Source organism: Octopus bimaculoides, chromosome 15 (genome assembly GCF_001194135.2).
Source record: "Octopus bimaculoides isolate UCB-OBI-ISO-001 chromosome 15, ASM119413v2, whole genome shotgun sequence".
Classification (NCBI taxonomy): domain Eukaryota; kingdom Metazoa; phylum Mollusca; class Cephalopoda; order Octopoda; family Octopodidae; genus Octopus; species Octopus bimaculoides.
The window spans coordinates 13,456,377-13,477,921 of NC_068995.1; the positions used below are offsets into that span (position 1 = coordinate 13,456,377).

General features: G+C 36.2%; 3 protein-coding genes across 4 annotated transcripts in view; 2 read left to right on the top strand and 1 right to left on the bottom strand.

Moving 5' to 3' along the window:
- The window catches only part of LOC106874662 (store-operated calcium entry regulator STIMATE), a 102,966-nt gene extending 101,202 nt beyond the window's left edge, over positions 1-1,764 (top strand). For both annotated transcript variants that reach the window (XM_052973179.1, XM_014922459.2), the window contains one exon: positions 1,258-1,764. In XM_052973179.1, coding sequence (XP_052829139.1) covers positions 1,258-1,506 — 249 coding nt within the window. In that variant the 3' untranslated portion in view covers positions 1,507-1,764. The remainder of the gene's footprint in view (positions 1-1,257) is intronic.
- A 2,939-nt stretch (positions 1,765-4,703) lies between these two features.
- LOC106874659 (KICSTOR complex protein kaptin) lies at positions 4,704-8,817 on the bottom strand. The gene is made up of 2 exons (XM_014922457.2): positions 8,235-8,817; positions 4,704-5,815 (listed from the first exon to the last, which is right to left on the bottom strand). Exons 1-2 carry the CDS (start codon positions 8,754-8,756, stop codon positions 4,781-4,783), a joined length of 1,557 nt encoding a protein of 518 aa, XP_014777943.1. The 5' UTR covers positions 8,757-8,817; the 3' UTR covers positions 4,704-4,780.
- Positions 8,818-8,836: 19 nt separating this feature from the next.
- On the top strand, positions 8,837-17,600 carry LOC106874660 (60S ribosomal protein L12). The gene is made up of 6 exons (XM_014922458.2): positions 8,837-8,979; positions 12,721-12,794; positions 14,102-14,282; positions 15,069-15,176; positions 16,455-16,546; positions 17,571-17,600. Exons 1-6 carry the CDS (start codon positions 8,943-8,945, stop codon positions 17,574-17,576), a joined length of 498 nt encoding a protein of 165 aa, XP_014777944.1. The 5' UTR covers positions 8,837-8,942; the 3' UTR covers positions 17,577-17,600.
- Positions 17,601-21,545: the final 3,945 nt, after the last annotated feature.

Sequence of the window (21,545 nt, forward strand, 5' to 3'; positions counted from 1 at the left end):
CCCATATGCAATAGAAACAGTATTAAAGTAAAATAGTCATCTGTGTATTATACTTAATGTATATACATTATTGAAAGGCAAGTTACTGAGGTAGTTGTCCAGGCACATGGCTCAGTGGTTCTTGAGCAAGACACTTTATTTCACATTGCTCCAGTTCACTCATCTGTAGAAATGAGTTGTGACATCACGGGTATCAAGCTGTATCAGCCTTTGCCTTTCCCTTGGATAACATTAGTGGCATGGAGAGGTGAGGCTGGTACGCATGGGTGACTGCTGGTCTTCCACAAACAACCTTGGCCAGACTTGTGCCCTGGAGGAAAACTTTCTAGATGCAATCCCATGGTCATTTGTGAGTGAAAGGGGTTTTTATTTTTACGTTTCTTGTGGACGTTCTGTGTTTCAAAACAATATTTATCAGAGAGAGAATGAGTTTGACAATTTTCCTAGCTGTGGATAGAGAGTACATCAAATGCATTTCAGCATAGTTAGGCTTTATCAATGGTATTTACTAACAGATACTCACATGTCTAGATGAGATTTGTCACATCCAATATAGGAAATAGTGAATAAAATATTTACTGGTATTGTGAATAGCTGTCTGAATGAATAAAAATCTGGTGTTTTTAAATACAGCACATCCATAAGGGCTGTTATCTCTGGATGAACATTGCAGTAACTTGCCTTTCAAGGATGTATATACATTAAGTATGAGACATAGCTGGCTATCCTAAACAGTGTTTTAAGTCTTAAATATATTTTCATGCACTGAGCTATTTGGTAGCCATGTTAATTGATATTTCCAATAATTTTTTTCCTTAAAAAGTGTTGATATATTTACTGCTTCCTTTGCAACTGAAATTATAATCAACCCTTAAGCATTCAGATTATTCTATCAAATTTATTGTTCATTTATTCACATTGTTTTGAATCAATCTCATAGCTTTGAGATTTCAATGATGTGATTGTTTGTTTTGAATGACATAATGACATTGTCAGGTTGGCATGCAAGGCCAGATCTGTCCAGTTTTAACGTGGAACACTTAGAACAGTTTGGGCTGGATATGGCACACAAGCCAATACAATACAACAAGGTCCGGACGACCCTGCAGTGGATTAAAACTCTCAGGAGGTGTAAAAGAGCCAAAAATAGGTTTGAAACTTGAGGTATTTTAGACCTCACTGGAGATTTTATTTTGATGTCATTAAATTTTTTATTTCTGATTTTGATTTTAATTTTTTTTTTTCCTCTTCTTTCAGGCTCTTATATTTTGGGTGGTAGATAATTTTTTAAAACGCCAAATCCGAGAAACAAAAACCCTTTCAATAAACAGCAACGATGTATCTGTGAAGTATTTCCGAAACAACGACCGCTTGAAGTATTACAACCATTTAGAAAAGGCAGAAGACTTTGAAACTAACATGCTACTAATGGAGGATGAAGAGATCAACACATCAACTGTTGGGGTTGGTAACAACAATACAACTACTAATCTTTTACTGGACTGACAAAACAGAATCTACAATCCATATCTATCTATATATATATATAAATATTAACTAGCAAAAGGCTGATTGAAGAACTGTTCATGACTGATTAAAAAGACACTCTCATTGTGTCACATTTATTTATCATTGTTCTGCATTTGTATTTCTCATTTCTCTTCATTATTGAAAAAACAAATTCCATTTCATCATTCAAATGAAAGTTCATACATTAAAGTATAGAATTTTCAAGAAAATAAAATTAATTTTTTTGAATTTCTATTTGCTTTGTTGCTGTTATTGTTTTTTTATGTCACTTTATGTTTTGTCAAAAGTGTCACAGTAAAAATGAACTCACGGTGATGCCTGTTGTAGGATCCTTGAAGCCACCCGGTTTGTTTACTGCCTAAAAGGAACTTCAGAAACTCCAAGTGATGCTTCTCACTGCAGGAATGTCAGTTTCTCCAGATGGAACTGCTGACTACAAGATTTCTTAACCTTCCAGGTTTGGCTGTGATGGCTATAAGATTCATTATTATTTGAAATAATCAAAGTCATTGAATTAATTTTGCTTTGTCTTCACCACATCCCTTATTACTAATTAATGTTTTTATCTCCACATTTGATTTACATTCTCCCCAGTACTTAACTATTTATGTTCATATAAATGATGTCACTGATTGATTAACTTGGTTTTGTTAGCCAGGTATCTCCTCTGTAGTGAGACAGCTATCCCTGTCCTTCTATCATACTCCAACTTCTCACCTGGCACACAGCCACTTCTCTTGGTTCCTCTCTTTCTCTCTCTAAGCTGAGAGGTCTTGTAAAATATTTGGCAACCTTGTCGGTGTTGGCACCACATAAAAAGCACCCAGTACACTCTGTAAAAGTCATTGACATCAAGAAAGACATCCAATTGTAGAAATGAAGCCGAAACAGACAAAACCTGGTGCAGCCCTTCTATCTGCCAGCTCCTGACAAACCATCCAACTCATGGCAGCATAGAAACAGACCTTGGTGGTGGTGGTGATGGTGATGAAGACGATGACAACCACCACCGCCATGTACATGTGTCAGGGGCATCTTCCCCCCCCCCCCCGTCTCTTTTCTCTTTAGAATAGTTCAATTGTTGCTTTTTTTCCAGTCGTAACAATTCCAGCATTTTCTTCTTTCTGGACTGCTTCATCCAATATGTCCTTCCATTTTTAAAACAGTAAGGATGGGATTTGAAGATTTCGTTGTTATTTCTAGCTGGTTGAGTGACATGCATTAGCTCATGAATAGTAATGAAAATGGCTGTATGTATTTTCTGGTTTTCAGAAGAAAAGGCAGTAAAACAAAAAAGAGAGAGAGACATAGAGATCAATACTAGTTAACTAGAATGAGAGGAAGTAGAATAACCGTCTCTAGAGACAAAGAAGCAATAGGCTTCCAGAGAGAGGAATGAGAGAAAGACATTTGAATTTATTAATCCATTTCTTATGTATCACCTGTAATTTTATGTTGTCATTTATCAACTGAAAAAGCATTGATCGGTAGAATCATTAGAGCATCAACTACAATACTTTACAGTATATGTTTCACACCTGTTTCTGTCTTCATTCCTGATCTTTCTCTCTCCAGCCGGGTAACCTTGTACTTCCTCTACAGCAGGGGTTTTCAACCATTTTTTTTATTTGTGAACCCCTTTGATTACTATTTTATTCTGGTAGACCCCCATAGCCATTCGATGTTTAAAAAACTAGTTTTATTGAAACTTTCTTACAAAATTCCTATTCTGTTTTTCGCACATTAACTTGTGTAGGTTGAACTATGTAAAATGTTAGAGAAAAAGTCTAGCAGTTTCTTGCAATACATACATCTGAAATAAAATTTTTTCAGGGGCCCTTAAAATATTATTGTGGATCTCCAATTTACTGTTTTATTACATGGACCCACAAAAATCTTATATGGACCCTGGTTGGAAACCACTGCTCTACAGCAAGACACCTGTATCCGTCTCATTGTAACCTTTTCATCATCACCTCCAATGCCTCCTCCCCTCTGAAAAGCTTTTGTCTTGCAAGTATTTGGTGACTCTGTCCATGCAGGTGCCACTTAAAGCGAAAGTGGTTGGTGTTCGGAAGGGCATCTAGCTGTAAAAACCTTGCCAAAACTGACCTTAACAACAGTAGCACCAAGTCATGGAAGCAATACAGCATTTTATGTCTTGCTTGAACTTTGTAGAGAATTAATTTTATTTGGAACTGATGAAAAAAGACTAACTCTACAAACTTTATGATCCAGTTTTGGTTATGTTGAGGATGTATTCACAAGAAGAGAACTTCAGTGATGTCCCACAGTTGTAGTAACCAGTACTGTCTTAAAGCATGGACACACTGGGTAGTTATTCAAGGGCTCCGAGGCCTACTCCCAGGGCATTGACTTGCCCAGGGACCTACAATGCTGCCAAGACAGCCTTGGCAGTGATCTGAATATATATCACTATTTGTATATGTTAAACGTCTATCGTAACTCCTCTGCAATGTTTCACTTCCAATATACAGATGAAGTCAAGTCATTTGCCAAACGTGTTACAACTCTGAAAAGGAAGCTAACTAATACTATTACTATAGCCATTGTGTCGTGCTGTTAACCAAGGTACATAACTCTGCTCACCTCGAGCTAATAGATTTGACTATCAACTTCTTAGAATCAGCTAACAAATCTCAATCCTCTCTCTCTCTCTGTCTATTTGTATGTATGTATACACACACACATTTCCCTTCGCTCATGACTGACCATGGGATTGCACCTTGAAAGTTCCCCTCTGAGGCACAAATCCAGGCAAGGTTCTTTGTGGAAGACTAGCAGTCACCCATGCATACCAAACCCCACTCTCCACTGATGTTATCCAAGGGAAAGGCAAAGGCCAATACAGCTTGGCACCAGTGATGTCGCAACTCATTTCTACAGCTGAGTTAACTGGAGCAACATGAAATAAAAGGTCTTGCTCAAGAACACAACATGCAGCCCGGTCTGGGAATTGAACTCACAACCTCACAATCATAAGCTCAACGCTCTAACCACTGAGCCATGCGCCTTCATGCATGTATATAATTTCTGTCCACCAAATCCACTCAGAAGGATTTGGTCATCCCAGGACCACAATAGAGGAGCACTTACCCAAAATGCTATCAAATATTTTTTTCCAATATTACAAAAAGAAAGAACGAAAAAGGTTTGTAATTATTGTAATAATTTAATTTTCTTTAATAAAAATTATACACAACATGATGGAGAGAAAAGATGAAATGTCTCAAGTAGCTTCTCTCTTTTCATCTTCATCATTTGACATGGAAGAATTCAACAATGCATTTAATTTATTAAAGCATATTTCAGCGACATTAGTTAAATTTGGTTGTAATATATGTAGCCCTTTAAGAGTAAGAACAATTAGATCGTCCATACCATCACCCATCACATCAGCATGTTCGACAGCAACAACTGGAGAAGCGAAACTACGGTGCCACAACAACTGGTAACCAGCTTGAGGCTGACCCTTGGAGAATGAAGGTCGAGTGTTAAACATATCTGATATGATATCAACCTCAGGCGAATAGCTGTTAATATTCCAGTTATCAGGCATGCTAGAATCATCTTTATAGACTGTTTTTGGAGTCGATGTTAAATCTCCAGTTGTGTATTTGTACATTTTCTTACTGCTGACAGAAAAAGAATAAGCTTTTCTCCTGGAATTCATTGTTTGAAGTTCGTCAAAATTATCAATTGGGCTTGCAGGTTCTTGAGGTGCTATCGTCTGAAACTTGTAAGCTAAAAGTTCTTGCCCATATGTACCCAACAGCAGTTCATTTTGGCCATCAAAGTCAATATCTACTGCACAGGCACACATAACACAGTCAGATTTGTTACTATCAGGAAGCAGAAGTTGGTCGGAGAACTCTTTGTCTAGCACATTCTTATAGACAACAGAATGTTCAACTGCACTCACAACAAGCAGGTGATAGTCAGACACATCGCACTCAGTATTACTCTCAAGCCCAAGGTGTTCAAGACATGCAGGGACTGCTACTTTGCTTTCTGACGTAAACAGTAGAACTCGTGTTATTGGTCCATCATGACAAATTGAAAACTGCTTTAAGATGACTTTAGACAATGGTTCAACTAAAAAGACAATAATTTCACCGTTTTGATGTCCTCTGGCAGTAATTCTTTGTTTATTCTTGTCAACGTAAACAATGTTGATCCACAGAATACAACTGGTTATTGTCTGGAACTCTGGAAAATACTCCACAACAGAAACTTCCATAAATGAATGTTCAAGGCTAACATCCTGAAAAATAAAAATCAATAAATAGATGGTTAAAAATTGGTTTGATGTTTTTCTTTCTTTCTAAAATGAAAGAATCATGTGGTTGGTTAGCAAGCTACATACCACACAGCCATTCCTGCAACTTGGCACTCAGTTGGTTATGATAATGAAGGTTCCAGTTGATCTGATCAACATTACAACCTGCTCGTGAAATTAACTTGTTGTAGAGGGAGATAAACCTCTACATGATTTCTGAACAAACTCTGTATCCACACAGCAATGTCTGTGCAACCATATATAAAATGATCTAAGAAAAATAACTTAGAATGGCCAGTAGCATGTACTTGAAAAAACAAATAAGAATAAGAAAATCCCCGATGAATAAGTACAGTGAATTCTATGCTTGGCTAGTGAGGCCATAATAAAACTGGAATATGTACGGAGTTGTTAGCTCCAGCACTTGTTGAGATGTTAAAAATAAACTGCTGTACTAGAAGCCTACTGATATAACAATAAAAAAAAAACTAACTTTGATTAATAATTAGAATATAGATGTCTTAACAATGGAACAAAGCCTCACATTTTTATATAAATAATAGAGTAATGTGATCTCTCAACTTCTAGTTAGGTTATACTTTGACAAAATGAAAATGGAATGTTATAGTCAAAGATCACCCTAATGCTCGCTACATTAAATATATTAATGCTCACATGGTTTCCCTGTGTGAATAGTGCCACATGGTTTTCCTGTGTGAATGCCTGTACTTAGCAGTAGATTGATAAAAATCAATCTACTGCTAAGTACAGGCGTACCTCAACCTACGTCTTTTCGTGTTACGTCTTTTTCGACTTTATTCTTATGCTGAGGCTGGGAGGGGGGAGAATTTTGAAGTTGCGATTTTTTTTTTTTTTAATTTTCAGAATCGGAATCTCCATAGCTGAAAACGTGAGATGAAAGACATTAAACCTCAATTTCTGTCGATTTATCCGACTTTACATCGATTTCAGCGAACATGTTTATAAGCATGAAATTTTTAAAAGAATAAAGAGGAAAATCAAATAAAATACAGGCGAAAATATGTACAAACCATTTATTAAAACAGATATGAGCTAATAAATTATTTCAGAATGTTTGTGTGTGTGTGTGTGTGTGTGTGCGAGTGCGTGCGTGCAACGTAGTCTTTCGTGTTAAGTCGCATGCCTTGGAACACGATGTAACCTGAAGTATATCTGCATTTACAAGAAACCCAAATCAAGTCCAATAATTTAAAACAAATACTCATGAACGTGAGAATCTAACTGAAAATCAACTTGGTTTTTGTTTAAGAAAACTTATAAATTCTTGTAAGAGTCTTTATGTATATCAAGTATAAAACACAGTAACAAGTTATGAGCGAACGAAGTCTGCTTGATCGCTCGACATACAAGAAATAACAACCAAATCTCACTCAAACCACTTCCTACTGTTTTAAACAAGGCAGGGTACAAGAGAATGAAGCCCTATAATTCTTAAGAAGTGCCGATCTAGGTCTTGTAATTATTGCAAAGTGTAAAATGGCATACAAGTTACTGATTCTCTTATCAGTAACCTTGTTTCAAATTAATGAGACAACTCAATTAAAGGTTCTCGAACTAAACTGAAAAAATGTGCTAACAATACCCCCACAACACACACATAATATCGGGTTTAAAACACACTAAAATACCATTTCACTCTTTGCTGTCTGCTACTAAAGCAGAGGAGATAGAATTATTGAAATTGCGAGTTTCTTATTGTTTTGTATTTCTGATTATTAATGATCATTTATTTCAATTTTAAAAGAATCGTTAACAAACATTTCATCAACTATTGGTTTATATATTTTATAATTAAAATATCTTTAATTTTGCTAATAAAAATAATTATATTCTTTTTAATTGTATTTTCGTGTTTTTTCTATCTGCTTACTATCAGACAGCAAGTAGTAGTTTGTTGTAGTGGTGGTGGTAAGTCCTGATCCAACAGACATGTGACAGAGCATTCCAGCCTTGGCCATCGCGTCTTTCTGAATATACTGGGCATTCTTCACTGAAAATTTTCTACAAATATTTTTCAAACAGTGTAGATTACGATTATATCGAAATTAATACGAAAAACAAAAAAATGTGGTTGAACACATCACATATAGGCCTATTTACAAAACGAAACTAGAAATTTTGAAAAATTTGTGATGTGTGATGTGCACATCTACTTAATTTTTGGTGATCTTTCGGTACATTCTCAACATTAAATTCTGATATAATCGTAACCTACACCATCTGCAAGGGATTTGTAAAAAATTTCATCAAGATATAAGCCTACCTACTTTCCTGAAAGTTATGAGGAAATAAAATCAGCTAGGGGAAGAAGGGGTACAAATGTGATCGCTGTCTTTTTTTAACAATAATAATGATTACAAACCTCTCGATATAAGTGAACCTTTTTATCATTTCCACTCAATAAGAATACAGTTTCCTTCGAATTTTTCGTAATTAATTGGGTGTGCGTGAGCTGATATGGTATAAATTCCAACTTCAAATACTGACATATAGGTGTTACTTGATCTGAATTCGGTTTAAGATCCAATTCTTTTTCCCAAGAAGAATAAATATTCAAAAACTGACAGGTTTTGTTTTCATTTTCTTCTAATTTCAGGAAAGCAATTCCAATTATAAGTTCGTCATCATGAAATACCTTACGAAAAGCGTCGATAGCTACAAGTTCGGCATCACCAGGGATATATGTAAATTGGATTTCTCTGGAGGACGGCCGTAATTTGTCTGAATGTTTGTGGTACTCCACGCTCATCACTTTGCCATTCATACATCCTGTCAGTAATTTTGTAGTGCCATCGGCTTTAGAGAACGTTGTTAAACCATAGACATTGCTTTGAGAAGGAAGGCAACTAAAATGAGCATCAATCCATTGCCATCTTCCACCCATTGTGTTGTTGTTATTATTACTACTGGACTGAGTTATCTTCTCTTTACCGGAACTCAATCGTTCTTTCTTTTCCGGTTAGCCATTTACTGTCTTTGGTGCACCGAATTTTTGGTCGTGCTAATCTTAGCTCATCCAACACCATAGTCACAAAATAGGATTTTATAAAACATCTAAAACACATCCAATATGCCACCTAAATTCGATCCGAGTGCCGTTCATATCGGTAAGCCACTATGTTTTTTGTTTGAATACTTTTTTTTGAAACAGCATGTGTTTCTTACATATCTGTGCTGGAGTCATACGATATTATAAATGTTTATCATTGTGAACTATTAATTACTTTGCTATTGATCCTTTATTTATACGAATAACTGTTATATATATATATATGTATTCATATTTGTGTTTTAAAAATGTAATCTATTTCTGTTTTTAACATATTGAACATAGTGAGCCATAACACGATATTACCCAATTTTTATATGTAAATGAATCTCCGTCGGTTTCGACGGTGAGTACCCTAATTATTCCAACAGCCGAACGGCGTATACGAGATCGAGTATTCCATACAAAAACGTACCCTAAACGTTAATTCTCGAAGGGAATTGCTCTGAATTGCAGGCGCAGTCTGTGCCCCGAGCTCCCTTCTGGTTACTATTCAATTTTGGTCGTTGAATATGTACATTAACAACGGCATATTCCCCGCACAAAACGAAAAGGAGTTACATAAAAACATCCTAGAAACTCCAAATGTCTACAAGAATTATAAATTAGTATGGTCAATGTTAATTAGTTTTTGTCATCACTGGCTCCTTCATTGGTTCTTCCCTGGATGTCTACAATAATTCTAAGGTGTACCGTTTTATGTTTATAAAATATTACAAATATACTCACGAGGTTTGGCTGTATTGACTAGAAATTATGGTTAGGTATTTGGCCCGAGATGCCACGCAATACAATTGAGTCTAAAGACATCATGATGGGCAGCGAACTTAATTTCGCCACAATTTTTGTAAACCTTTCCCTTTGTAACACTTGCAAAAGTTGTTCGTGTGGGTTACTCTAGCATGATTTGTATGATAAAAAAATATCATAGAAAGGAAAGTGTTGTTTCCTCGTGGTATAAAATCCAACATGTGTAATATGGTCTGAAGGTAAATGAGACATAATTACAGATTGGTGCACCTCCCGATTTCCTTTTCTTCATAACTTTGTAGAAAAGTCTGTTTGATTTATAATGTAATTTACATTCTAGCAAACAATTCTGTAGAATGTCATTGAAAAATTGGCATTTTCAAAAGAGTTATGAGGAAAGAAATTCGATAAATGTCGGACAATCATCCGTTATTTTTTTTTTTAATTCTTATCAACATATGCGCAGGTGTAGCTGTGTGATAAGAAGTTTCCCAACCACATTCTAGGTTCAGTCCCACTGCGTTGCACCTTGGACCGCCCAAAGCCTTCTGAGTGGTTTTGGTAAACGGAAACCGAAAGAGGCCCGCCGTGTATTATGTCTGTCTGTTTGTCTCTACTACAGCTGGACTACCATTGATGGTGTGTTTACGCCGCCCCCCCGTAACATAACGGTTCGACAAAACGGCACGATAGATAAGTACCGAACTTTAAAAAAGTACTGTGATCGATTTGTTCGTGGCCGTGTACCAGCATGGCCATAATCGAATGACTAAAACAAGTTAGAGATAATCGAAATCATCATTTTTTTTTTTTTTCTCTAAGTTATGAAGAAAGGAAGTCGTTGATGGGGAATATCAATCTAGTTATGTCTAAAAATCTTATCAAAATCTATCGCTGCCGTTTGATTTGCATGTTCGCAATGTAAATTGTAAATAATAAACATAATGTATGTGTAAGCTTGAACGATGTAAGTTTCTTGATATCATTCCGAACGTCGCTCGAAAGATGAGGCATATTCGAAAAGTCTGCAATGTTCGTTTTCGGGAACTTGTTTAATATGGGATACTTTTAGGGGGCTAATGCAGTTTCAGTCCCACTTTTAGTTTGAATCTCCTTGTACCTAACATTGATAAATAAGGAAAATAGGCACTGTCATGCTATTAGCGCCCAAGGTGCCACACAGTGGGACTGAACCCGGAACCATGTGGTTGGTAAGCAAGCTACTTACCACAGAGCCACTACCTGGATCATGGTCGCTCGTGCGTAACTATCGGATTAGATTATTATGGAATTTTATCCTTTTCAGTAAAGTAACTTTTTTTCAATACCTTTTGGTTAATGTTTACAATATTACCCGGAATAAAAAATTAAAAAATGGTGCAACGAGTGTTTAAAGATGTATAGGAAACGAATATGAAAACAAGAACGCGCGGAAAGTAATGGGGATGGGGAGAAGAATTCGGAAAATTCACAAGATCCGAGTTTTTTTTCTTCATATCTTTTAGGTAAATTGGTGGGGAGGTGAAATTTTATATAAATACCCCTTTTTTGCAATGACCCGAGGTAAAATAATGGAAAATGGCCTATTAAACAAAATTATGGACAGATGTTATCACCAGTGCCACGATAAAATAAATCATATGGTAACATCTTGTCTGTGACAAGAGATTGACTAGATATTTTGGCCCAAGATGCCACGCAATACAATCGAGTCTTAACACTCATGTTTTCCATAAAGTATTTCATGGTGACGAACTTAGAATTGCTTTCCTGAAATTAGAAGAAAATAAAAACAAAACCCATCAGTTTTTTTAATATTTGAGGGAAAATAATGGGATATTAAGCAGAATTAAGAGGGCACTTTTAAAAATGCACTGTCGAAGGGCCGTAACTCTGAAAGTAGGCGAATACATATCTATAAACTTGGATTAATTGATCGATAGTCATAAACGTCCGTGTATATTCTAAGTTGGAAAGAGTGGTGTCTAATTCAAGACATAGAATTGTAGATATTTTAAAGTTATCTGTTTCAAGGTAATCTATTTTTTAGATTGTTAATTAGTTCTAGGGCAGCTCTTATCTAAAAGACCTATGACCGAAAGTGTTCCAACATTCAACATTCTTTATATACCTAGGACTACAAGTTTCCGCGGCTAATGTAGTTTCGCACCTCTCCTTGAAAAATGCATTTTTTTTAATATATTTTTTTTCGGATTCCTACGTTTTAGAAGTCTGAGATTACGAAAATGCAAAAAAAATGGTTAATATTTCCCCCAGCCCCGTTTAAATTTTTGATTTTGTTTGCTTTAAAGAGATCGTGGCGAATTGACGAACATATGCAAACCGAAATTAAATACAGACAAAAACATTAAAGTGAAAAGAATTAGCGTTTTGCTTGTTTGCCTTAAATAAGCGTAAATAATAATTTGATGTAAATTAAATATACACCTACAAAATTAGAAATATTGCTTTTATAAGTCTCCCAGAGAGGCTTATACAGTAGCAGCACGATAAAGCAAGTATCTTTTACTCTGGTCCTAGCTCAACCAAACCCTTGAGTGGATTTCATAGACAGGAACTGAAAGAAGCTCATTGTAAATATAAATATGTATATATGTGCTGGTGTCTCCTTGTCTTGGCAGTCATACTAAAAGGTGTCATTTCTAAACATTTAAATGTTTTCCATGTTGGGATGGGTTGGAAGGTTTTACAGGACGTTAGTCAGTCAGAGCTGCCCAGCACGGTCTCTACGGTTGGGTGCCCTTGTTTGGAAAAGGGTGAGGAAGAACATTCGACCATAGAAAGTCTACCTCAAACACTAAATTACCCATGCTGACATGGAAAAGTGGATGTTACAACAATGATGGCCTTGAATTTGCTCTGAAAGAAAAGTATTTAAATAGAATTTAAATATTCTATTATCACCTAATATAATATACAAGCATAGTGTGCATGCTTTACTGAGAATCGTGAGGCTTTTATTCAGACATATCCTGAAAATATAGCTGCATTATGATTATTTTTAACTTTTGTTTTTTTATATTGTCAGTTTACATCAGAGCTGTTGGTGGTGAGGTGCCTGGTACCTCTTCGCTGGCTCCCAAAATAGGTCCTTTGGGTTTGGTAAGTTAATATTTCATGTTTTATTTTGGTGTGGGGTGGGTTTGTGAAAACTTTCATTTGTTTCAGTTATTGGCTATGCTGGGGGCTCCACTTTGAAGGGGGTTTTAGTTTTAAGTCTGGTACTCATTTTATCAGTATCTTTTGCCAAATTACTAAGTTGCATTCTGGTTGTTAAACAGGGGCAAAAGCAGACGACGGGCTTCCACGCAGTTTCTGTTCACCAAATTCACTCGTAAGGTGTTGAATGGTCTGAAGCATTTTCAAAAGAGTTATGAGGAAACAAATTCGATAGGACAGAATTTTTCTAATTCTATCATCATATGCACAGGTGTAGCTGTGTGATAAGAAGTTTGTTTCCCAACCACATTGTGGGTTCAGTCCCACTGCATTGCACCTTCAACAAGTGTCTTGGCTTTGGACTGGCCAAAGCCTTCTGAGTGGTTTTGGTAGATGGAAACTGAAAGAAGCTCGTCGTGCATTATGTGCGTCTGTTTGTCCTCTACTACAGCTGGACAACCATTGATGGTATGTTTATGCTCCCCATAACATAGAAGATACTTGCCCAAGGTGCTACACAGTGGGACCGGATCTAAACCATGTGATTGCACAGTGAGCCTCTTAACCCCAGTCATGCTATTAATTGTTTGGTTGAGCAAACTTGAAATTGGACTCTCTTGATATGATTTCAGTATTTGGGTGGAGTGTTACAGTATTTAGTGGTTATAAAACAATCTAAATGTTTTAATACCTCTTTCAGTTATAAACTGGGGCACTGCCTTGAAGAATTTTTTGCCAAATGAATCAACCCCACTTATTCTGTAAGTCTTTTCTGCTGGACTACTAAGTTACAGAGGGCAAGCACAGACACAAAGACACACACCTATAGATATAAAACTGGTTTCAGTCTACCAATTCCAGTCAGGGTTTTGGTTGACTCAAGGCTATAATAAGAGACACTTGCCCAAGGTGCCACATAGTGGGACCGAACCTGGAATAGTATGATTGGGAAGCAAGCTTTTTACTTCACAGTCACGCATGTGCCTATACATATTTCAAACACAAGAGAAAGAGTGTGTATTTTTTAACATTAAATTGCCTTTTCCTGACGAGATTTTATTACAAGTGAAGTATCTATATAAAGTGCAATATTTTTCAATCATTTTGCAACAAGTATTTTATACCCTGGTTAGTCATTTAGTGTTGTAATGGTTGAGAAAAGTCCGATAGATTTTGCAATTCAACACAAATTTGTTGTGGTTCATTTATTGGGTTAGTGTTTATATAATTTTGTTCTCTCTCTATTTCAGTCTCCCAAGAAAGTTGGTGATGATATTGCCAAAGGTACAGCAGACTGTAAAGGACTGAAAATCACTGTAAAATTAACAATCCAGAATCGTCAAGCTGCAGTATCTATTGTACCTAGTGCTGCATCACTTATAATCAAAGCTCTCAAAGAGCCACCTAGGGACCGTAAGAAAGTAAAACATGGTGAGTAGTCCTTTATATTTTTTTTTTCTTCCTCTTTGTGCATATCTTTTGAAATTTGAATCATTCTTCATTATCAAAGTGCTCGACTGACTAGATCATAAGTGTGTTGGGAAAAATTCCTTGCACTACTTAGTTATGGTCTCTTATATTCTTAGTTCAAATCCAACCAAATTCATCTTTCATTCTTCCTAGATCAGTGTTATCAACTGCATGTGTTGAGCTGACCGGTTGTTTTGTAATGTGCAATTAGCAAACAATGTACATGTTTGGAGGCCTATGATCACTGCATCTTTCTGTGTGCAGAACAAGTGCTCTTTGGCATCATGGCTACCAGGAGAAAGAAAAGATTGTTGATTTTATTGTCATTGTTTTAATGCCCACTTTTCCATGCTTGTATGGTTTAGTTAGACATAGTCTTAAAGCAGGTTTTCTGTGGTCAAATGCCTTAACAAGCTAATGTTTCCCCATGACCAGATATGTTTCGGAGAGTATTGGAAATGAATGATATCTATTTACAAGTCATGAGATATTGAAGCTAGGAGACATACACACACAGGCATGCATGGTGGACTACATTTAATTTCCCTCTACCAAATCCACTCAAGGCTTTAGTCAGCTATGTCATAGTAAATACTGGCCACTGTCACAGTTGGTAAAGATAGATTCGGCTGCTACATCTAATAGTTTGAGATGTTGGAGTGTGTATGTGTGTGCTGCCTCATTATTATATATCTTGTATTCTTCTATATAAATGATTCTGAATGTATTTCTCCACTTTTCTTTCAGTTAAACACAATGGAAACCTGTCATTTGATGATATTTTGGGCGTTGCTAGAGTAATGAGAGAGCGAAGCATGTCTAAAACTCTTGCTGGGACATGTAAAGAGATTTTGGGTTTGTTGAAGATTTCTTAATTTGTATTTTGGTGAATTACTTCTAAAAAAAAGTGGGGAGTGAGATTGTTAACTACGTTCCATTATTCCTTTATTACACAAAGGGTGGGGATTTTGTGTTTTGGTTATGTCTGCATTCTAAGGTAATGCTTGTGGTGTTTTAGTAGAACACTTTGATCTATTTGCTTAGTTTCATCTGATAAATAGATGTTAATCCTGGAACTTGTGACCTATTTTAAATAGAATTCACTTCTGTCTGTTGGCTACCAGAGAATCTAGCTTTAGTGGCAGTAATTCTGAACATACGATACATTTATCAAGTGTTACATGATATACATAGACAGATTACCCTGTAAAAATCATGAATGTGAACTTTTTTAAAAGTTTAATGTATTAGTATACTGCAGTACTTTTATAATTACAACCCAACAGTTAAATTGCTAACAAAATAACAAATCAGCAACAAAGTTATTCATGGAGGTTAACAATATGGTATGACAAGGTTTTTTTGTTATAATAAGGATACTATAATAAAATTTCTAGTTATGCACAGACTGGCCACATATGACCCAAGCATTCTACCTGATTTATGTTCAAACTGATCACAGTCTCTTACACCTATCCTACAATGTCATTCTAAGAATTAACAAGCATGGCTTTGTGGTAGGTAGTTTGCTTCCCAAACACATGGTTCTGGATTCTGTCCCACTGCATGGCATCTTGGACAAGTGTCTTCTAAGTGGATTTGGTAGATGGAGACTGAAAGAAGTTTGCCATATATAGATGTATGTATATATATGTGTGTGTCTTCTGTGTTGTAAGTAGCTTGCTGACCAAAAGCTTGTGGGTGGATTTGGTAGAAGGAAACTGAAAGAAGCCCGTCATATATACTTTGTGTTCATGCTTTCCCCCATAACTTAGCAGTTTGGCAAAAAAGACTGATAGAATAAGTACTGAGCTTTAAAAAAATAAGTCTGAGTTGCTTTGTTTGACTAAGACCATTCATAGTGGTATCCCAGTATGGCCACAGTCGAATGACAAACGAAAGATAAATAAGCGTTATATTTGACAGCATAATCTGCTGGAGGGTTGAGACTATAAGCACCCCTAAGTCTTACCTGCCTCCTGGGGACTGAACCCTTGCAGGTTGTATATTCCTTCCCCTTTGGTTATAACAAAATATCACATTGTTTACATCTGTAAAATGTTATTTGCTGATGCTACATATTTTGTAAGATACCTTAATAAAATGTTGCAAAAAAATTTTGTTTCTTTATAGGAACTGCTCAATCAGTTGGTTGTACAGTTGACGGCAACCATCCACATGACGTCATTGAAATGGTAAACAATGGAGAATATGAAGTGCCAGCTGTAGGTTTTAAATTACCAAATTTGTTTCTAGAGTTAAAGAGCCGTGGAATTAGGTTCCTTTGAGAATTCTAGTTGGAATGTTTCCATGACAAAATGGCTCCAGGCTGAGTTTGGCAATATAATGGAACCCTGTCAATAAATTACCACACAGTTGCTATTAAAGAATAAAAAGATTAGAATGGTACAACAATGCACTATAGAACAAAAAATGGACTATATGCCTGTTGTAATTTGGTTATCTATAGTCAGATGATATTTCGGAATTACAATTCCTTCTTCAGATCTTCTTAGCTGGAGTCTCTGCTATAAACTGTTTTCCAACGGTTTTCTTTTTTTCGGAAAGTTGCTATTATATTAGTAAATGCACATGGCCTCGCGGTAATGGTGTTTCACTTGAGAGCATAAAATTGTGATTTCTATTCCCAAACTAGGTGGTGCATTGTGCTCTTGAGCAAACCACTACATTTCATCTTGCTCTAGTCCTCTCAGCTTTAGTAATAACTGAAAAATAACTCCTCTCAGTTTCAGTAATAATTGGGAAGTTAATTGGCAATGAACCAGCATTCATTCAGGGTAGCAGGGAGTGTTGTACTGTCAATAATATGCCATGGTAACTGAGTTATGCTCTGGCCTTATGAATCTCAGGGTTTGTTCCTAATCTAATAACTTTGGTGGATGGTCAAGTATTTTGGCTTAGCAGTCCCTGAATCTATGGACAGTGTGCTATATTAGCTAATGAGCCAGAATTCTATAATGAACATTTAGTGTTTGAAGAGAATACAAAAAGAAGAAAAAACGTTTTCAAGCTTATGTTGATTTTGTGACTATATTTCTGATGTGATATCATGCATGTATATTTAAAATAAGTTCAAAACAAATGGCAACTTTGCAAATTCTGTTCTTAAAGTACATACGGAAAGATTTAATTTTTTTCTTTATATTGAAATGTCTTGATTTAATATGATTTTGTATATCATTTCCTAAAATGATACTGATTCAATTTTCTCTCTTTTTTTTATTGCAGGAATAAACAAAATAAATATTCTCAAACATATTTCTATTTGTCTTGTTTTGATTTTCAAGAAATTACATACAAATAAATATTCTAGTTTTTTATGAACACAAAACAAGTTTGCAAAGTGGAATAAACTATTTCGCAGTGAGGAAGAGAAGTCTAACATCTTGAGCAAGCTTTTATTTCTCTCTTTACAAAAGACCATATCCAAAACTTATCTTCCTGGATACAAAATAAGTTATTCCAATGCAAGCATTTTATATTTAGATATTTGTTGATGCAAGTCAGTTCTGCTCTTTGACGAATGAAACTTTGTTCCTTTTGACACTTGGCGATATTCTTTGTTACTTGTTTCAGTCATTGGACCATGACCATGATGGGGCACCACCTTGAACTGTTTGGTCAAAGATAGCCTCTGCTTTTTTTTTCCCCTTTCCCCCCACCATGTAAGGATGAAAATGTGGATTCTAGTGCTGTGTTTCTAAGGCTTTATTTCCAGCGTACCATTTGAATATCTCTTAACTAAGAGCAGATTTGCAGTGGTTGTGTCTGATATCTTTGAACACCAAGCAGCTAGCTTCTCGATCATTTCATATGATAAAAATTATATCTAGTTTTCACCTCACTGTTCATATTGATGGTGTCCTTGGCTTGCAGTCCACTGCAAAGGCATCTCCAGGCTTGGTGTGTGAAACCTGTGTGAACAGAAGGCTCATTCAAATAATGTTGTTTCCAGTTCTCCACATAACTTGGTTGTCAGATTGAAAGATAATTGACTTGATTGGAAACAAGTCTGGGTTGGTGTCAAAGCATTCAGCCATAAAAACTCTACTTCAACAGGAAGTGGATGTTGAAGTGATGGTATGTGTGGGTAGTAACTGGATGTAGATCAGAGTAATGTCTTGGTTAAAATTTACATTAAACCTCGGTTTGCAAATTTGCGTTATACAGTTGGAAACTATTAGGAATCTAGCTCAATTGTCATACTGGTAGGTCATGTGGGGGCATACACCATTGCAGTGTGTTACTGCACTAACCATTTGTCAGTATATTCTTGGCAGAGTTCTAGTCAGTCCCCATTTCCAGGAGATACCTCTTCATAATCTATACTATAAAAGGCATGCTGTGATAAAATTGAATATTTGATCTCAACATCAGGGAGGTTACAAAAATTAATTTTGGAAAACAAGGAAAAACTGTCTTGAGTAATATATCTTTTTCGTTTATGCTGGTGTTTGGTATATAAAATAACTTAATGGAAGGTTTTAATTTAAACTGCTTTAAAACAGAAATGTAGGTTGTGTCACAGAATAAGCAACAATCCCAAACTGAGTTGGGACGTGATTTAAAGAATCGGAGTGACTAGAAATTTATCAAAACTAAATAGAATTTACTGAAATATTTTTCGTGGCAAGTCACTTTAAGCTAGTATGCTAATCTTTTTGTTGCCAACCCAACTGCCTTGCTTAGAGTTTACTATTTCAACATGATCCAAGTTAAAGCTAACAACAAATTTTAGTAACTTTTTGCATTATTTTTAAAACTAATTGAAGCGATGAATTTCAACAAATACAAAGAGATATATTTTGAAATACAAGTAAGGGTTGATGGGAAAGACATCGGTTGTAAAATATTACCTCAATAACTCATGTAAAATCCATGATCATCTTCAAAGTAGCAAGTACAAAGCTAATGATGGTTGCACAATGCACCCTAGAATATGAATAGAATCCCACATAGGACGATTGTAAACTGTCTATGAAAACATGTCTGGTCAGGTGAAAGATTTACCTTGCTGAGGAATGGTGGAGGTTTGGTAACAGGAAGGGAAGCTGACCATAGAAAATCTGCCTTGACAAATTCCATCCAACTCCTGCAAGCATGGAAAAGTGGCCGTTAAAACAATAAGGATGAAGGTGTGTGTAATATTAGTTTCAAGTTTTGGTACAAGGCCAGCAATTATGGGGAGGGGTAAGTTGATGATATTGATCCCAGTGCTTGGCTGGTACTTATTTTATTGACCCTGAAAGGGTGAAAGACAAAGTTGGCCTCAGCAGAATTTGAACTCAGAACATAGAGGTAGACGAAATGATGCGAGTGGTTGAGCCAGCTCACTGCTTTACGGTACATGTAATATTAACAGTCAGGTGTGGCACATTGAGCAAGTGGATTTCGTAGACAGAAACTGGAAGAAGTCTGTCGTATTTATGTCTGTGTTTGTCCTACCATTGCTTGACAACCAATGTTGGTGTGTTTATATCTTCGAAACCTAGCGGTTCGACAAGAGAAAATAAGTCCTGGGGTCGATTTGTTCGACTAAAGACAGTGCTCCAGCATGTCCGCTGTCAAATGACTGAAGCGTGTAAAAGAGAATGTGAAATGATTTAATTCATTATAGTGATTTGAACCGTGTAACCAGTTTATGAAGAAATTTTTCTTCAAAGTGTGTCTTTATACTTGACACACTCAGAAAAATATCTGATGCTTTACTTAAAAAATAATTTTTAAATTATGAGTTTGTGGCTACAGAAGACACTTGGCCAAGGTACCATACAGTGGGACTGAACCTGAAACCATGTGCTTTAAGGAGCACGTTCCGTGAATCAGATGGGCTGAAATCCTCGAGAGTGCCAATTTTAAAATATTTATACATATATATATGTCTTGGTTTGTTTACCTCAAAATAAACCAGTGGTTCAGCAAGAAAGACCGATAGAATAAGTACTGCGGTTTAATGAGTGATACAAGTGAAAAATATTGGTGTATAGGCTATTAAATGTGTCCTGCATTATCTAAGACAATCGTGTATAGATTGAAGGAAATTTGGCTGTTATTTCTAGCAATCCAATTACTTATATAGAGCACTCCCCAGCCAGTGAAACGTAGAACTCTGGGGCTGCTGACAGTTTTGATATATTCTGTAGAGCTTAATGAGCAGTAACAGGATTATATCCAGTTGTCTCCCTTACAATTTGAGTTGCTCCTAAGTTTCGAGTTATCTCCCGACATTCCTACTCGTATGAGATCACTTTTGGCACGGCATCAACATATGTTGGTTGATAACTGAAATACAAGCACTGCGGGCTATCTGGCTGCAGAAGCTGTAAACACATATAAAAATAATGTTTTACGAGTTACTCTTAACGTTCATCATTTTCTAGATTCTCTATTTACTCACCGTGGTGCGTTAAACAGTACAAGTGCTATATCGTTTTCTGGGACACTTCTATCACGGCGCATTCCTGGTTCTGTTTTGTTATCCCTGTTATAAAGGATATTCGAATGAATTATCAGCGATATGATGCTTAAAAGATTAGACAATACTGACATTAAGGGAAAAGGGAATGAGAGTTGTATTTACATCTAAATTATCAAGCGAAGTATTTAATGATTCCAGACTCATTCTGCCTTGTCCTTACATTATAGAATTTATTACTTTTGTTAAAATAACAAATGCTCTTTCTTTAATTACTCACTCCATTATATGTATGTGTGCGTGCGTGTGTATATATATATATATATATAATATACGCACACATACTTTTAACGGAGTTGGTACGGTGAAGGATAAAGCTGTTTGAGCTCCAATATACGAGTGCATGTAGATGAAAGAATAGAAAACCAATAGAATTAAATGCGACGAACACAGCAAAGCTGTTGAGTTATATCTTGAAATACACTCTTTTCTACTCTAGGCACAAGGCCCGAAATTTTGGGGGAGGGGGCCAGTCGATTAGATCGACTCAGTATGCAACTGGTACTTAATTTATCAACCCCGAAAGGATGAAAGGCAAAGTCGACCTCGGCGGAATTTGAACTCAGAACGTAGCGGCAGACGAAATACCGTTAAGCATTACGCTCGGCGTGCTAACGTTTCTTATTTCTTTGCTGCCCACAAGGGGCTACACACAGAGGGGACAGGCGGATTAAGTCGATTATATCGACCCCAGTGCGTAACTGGTACTTATTTAATCGACCCCGAAT

Bases quoted from the DNA above. Each gene is read 5' to 3' on its own strand.
- LOC106874659 (XM_014922457.2), bottom strand. From the start codon at position 8,756: ATGGGTGGAAGATGGCAATGGATTGATGCTCATTTTAGTTGCCTTCCT. The intron at 5,816-8,234 runs GTTTGTAATCAT...TTTATTTTTCAG, and splicing joins AGGTTCACTTATATCGAGAG to GATGTTAGCCTTGAACATTC.
- LOC106874660 (XM_014922458.2), top strand. From the start codon at position 8,943: ATGCCACCTAAATTCGATCCGAGTGCCGTTCATATCG. The intron at 8,980-12,720 runs GTAAGCCACTAT...TTATATTGTCAG, and splicing joins TCCGAGTGCCGTTCATATCG to TTTACATCAGAGCTGTTGGT. The intron at 12,795-14,101 runs GTAAGTTAATAT...TCTCTATTTCAG, and splicing joins AAATAGGTCCTTTGGGTTTG to TCTCCCAAGAAAGTTGGTGA.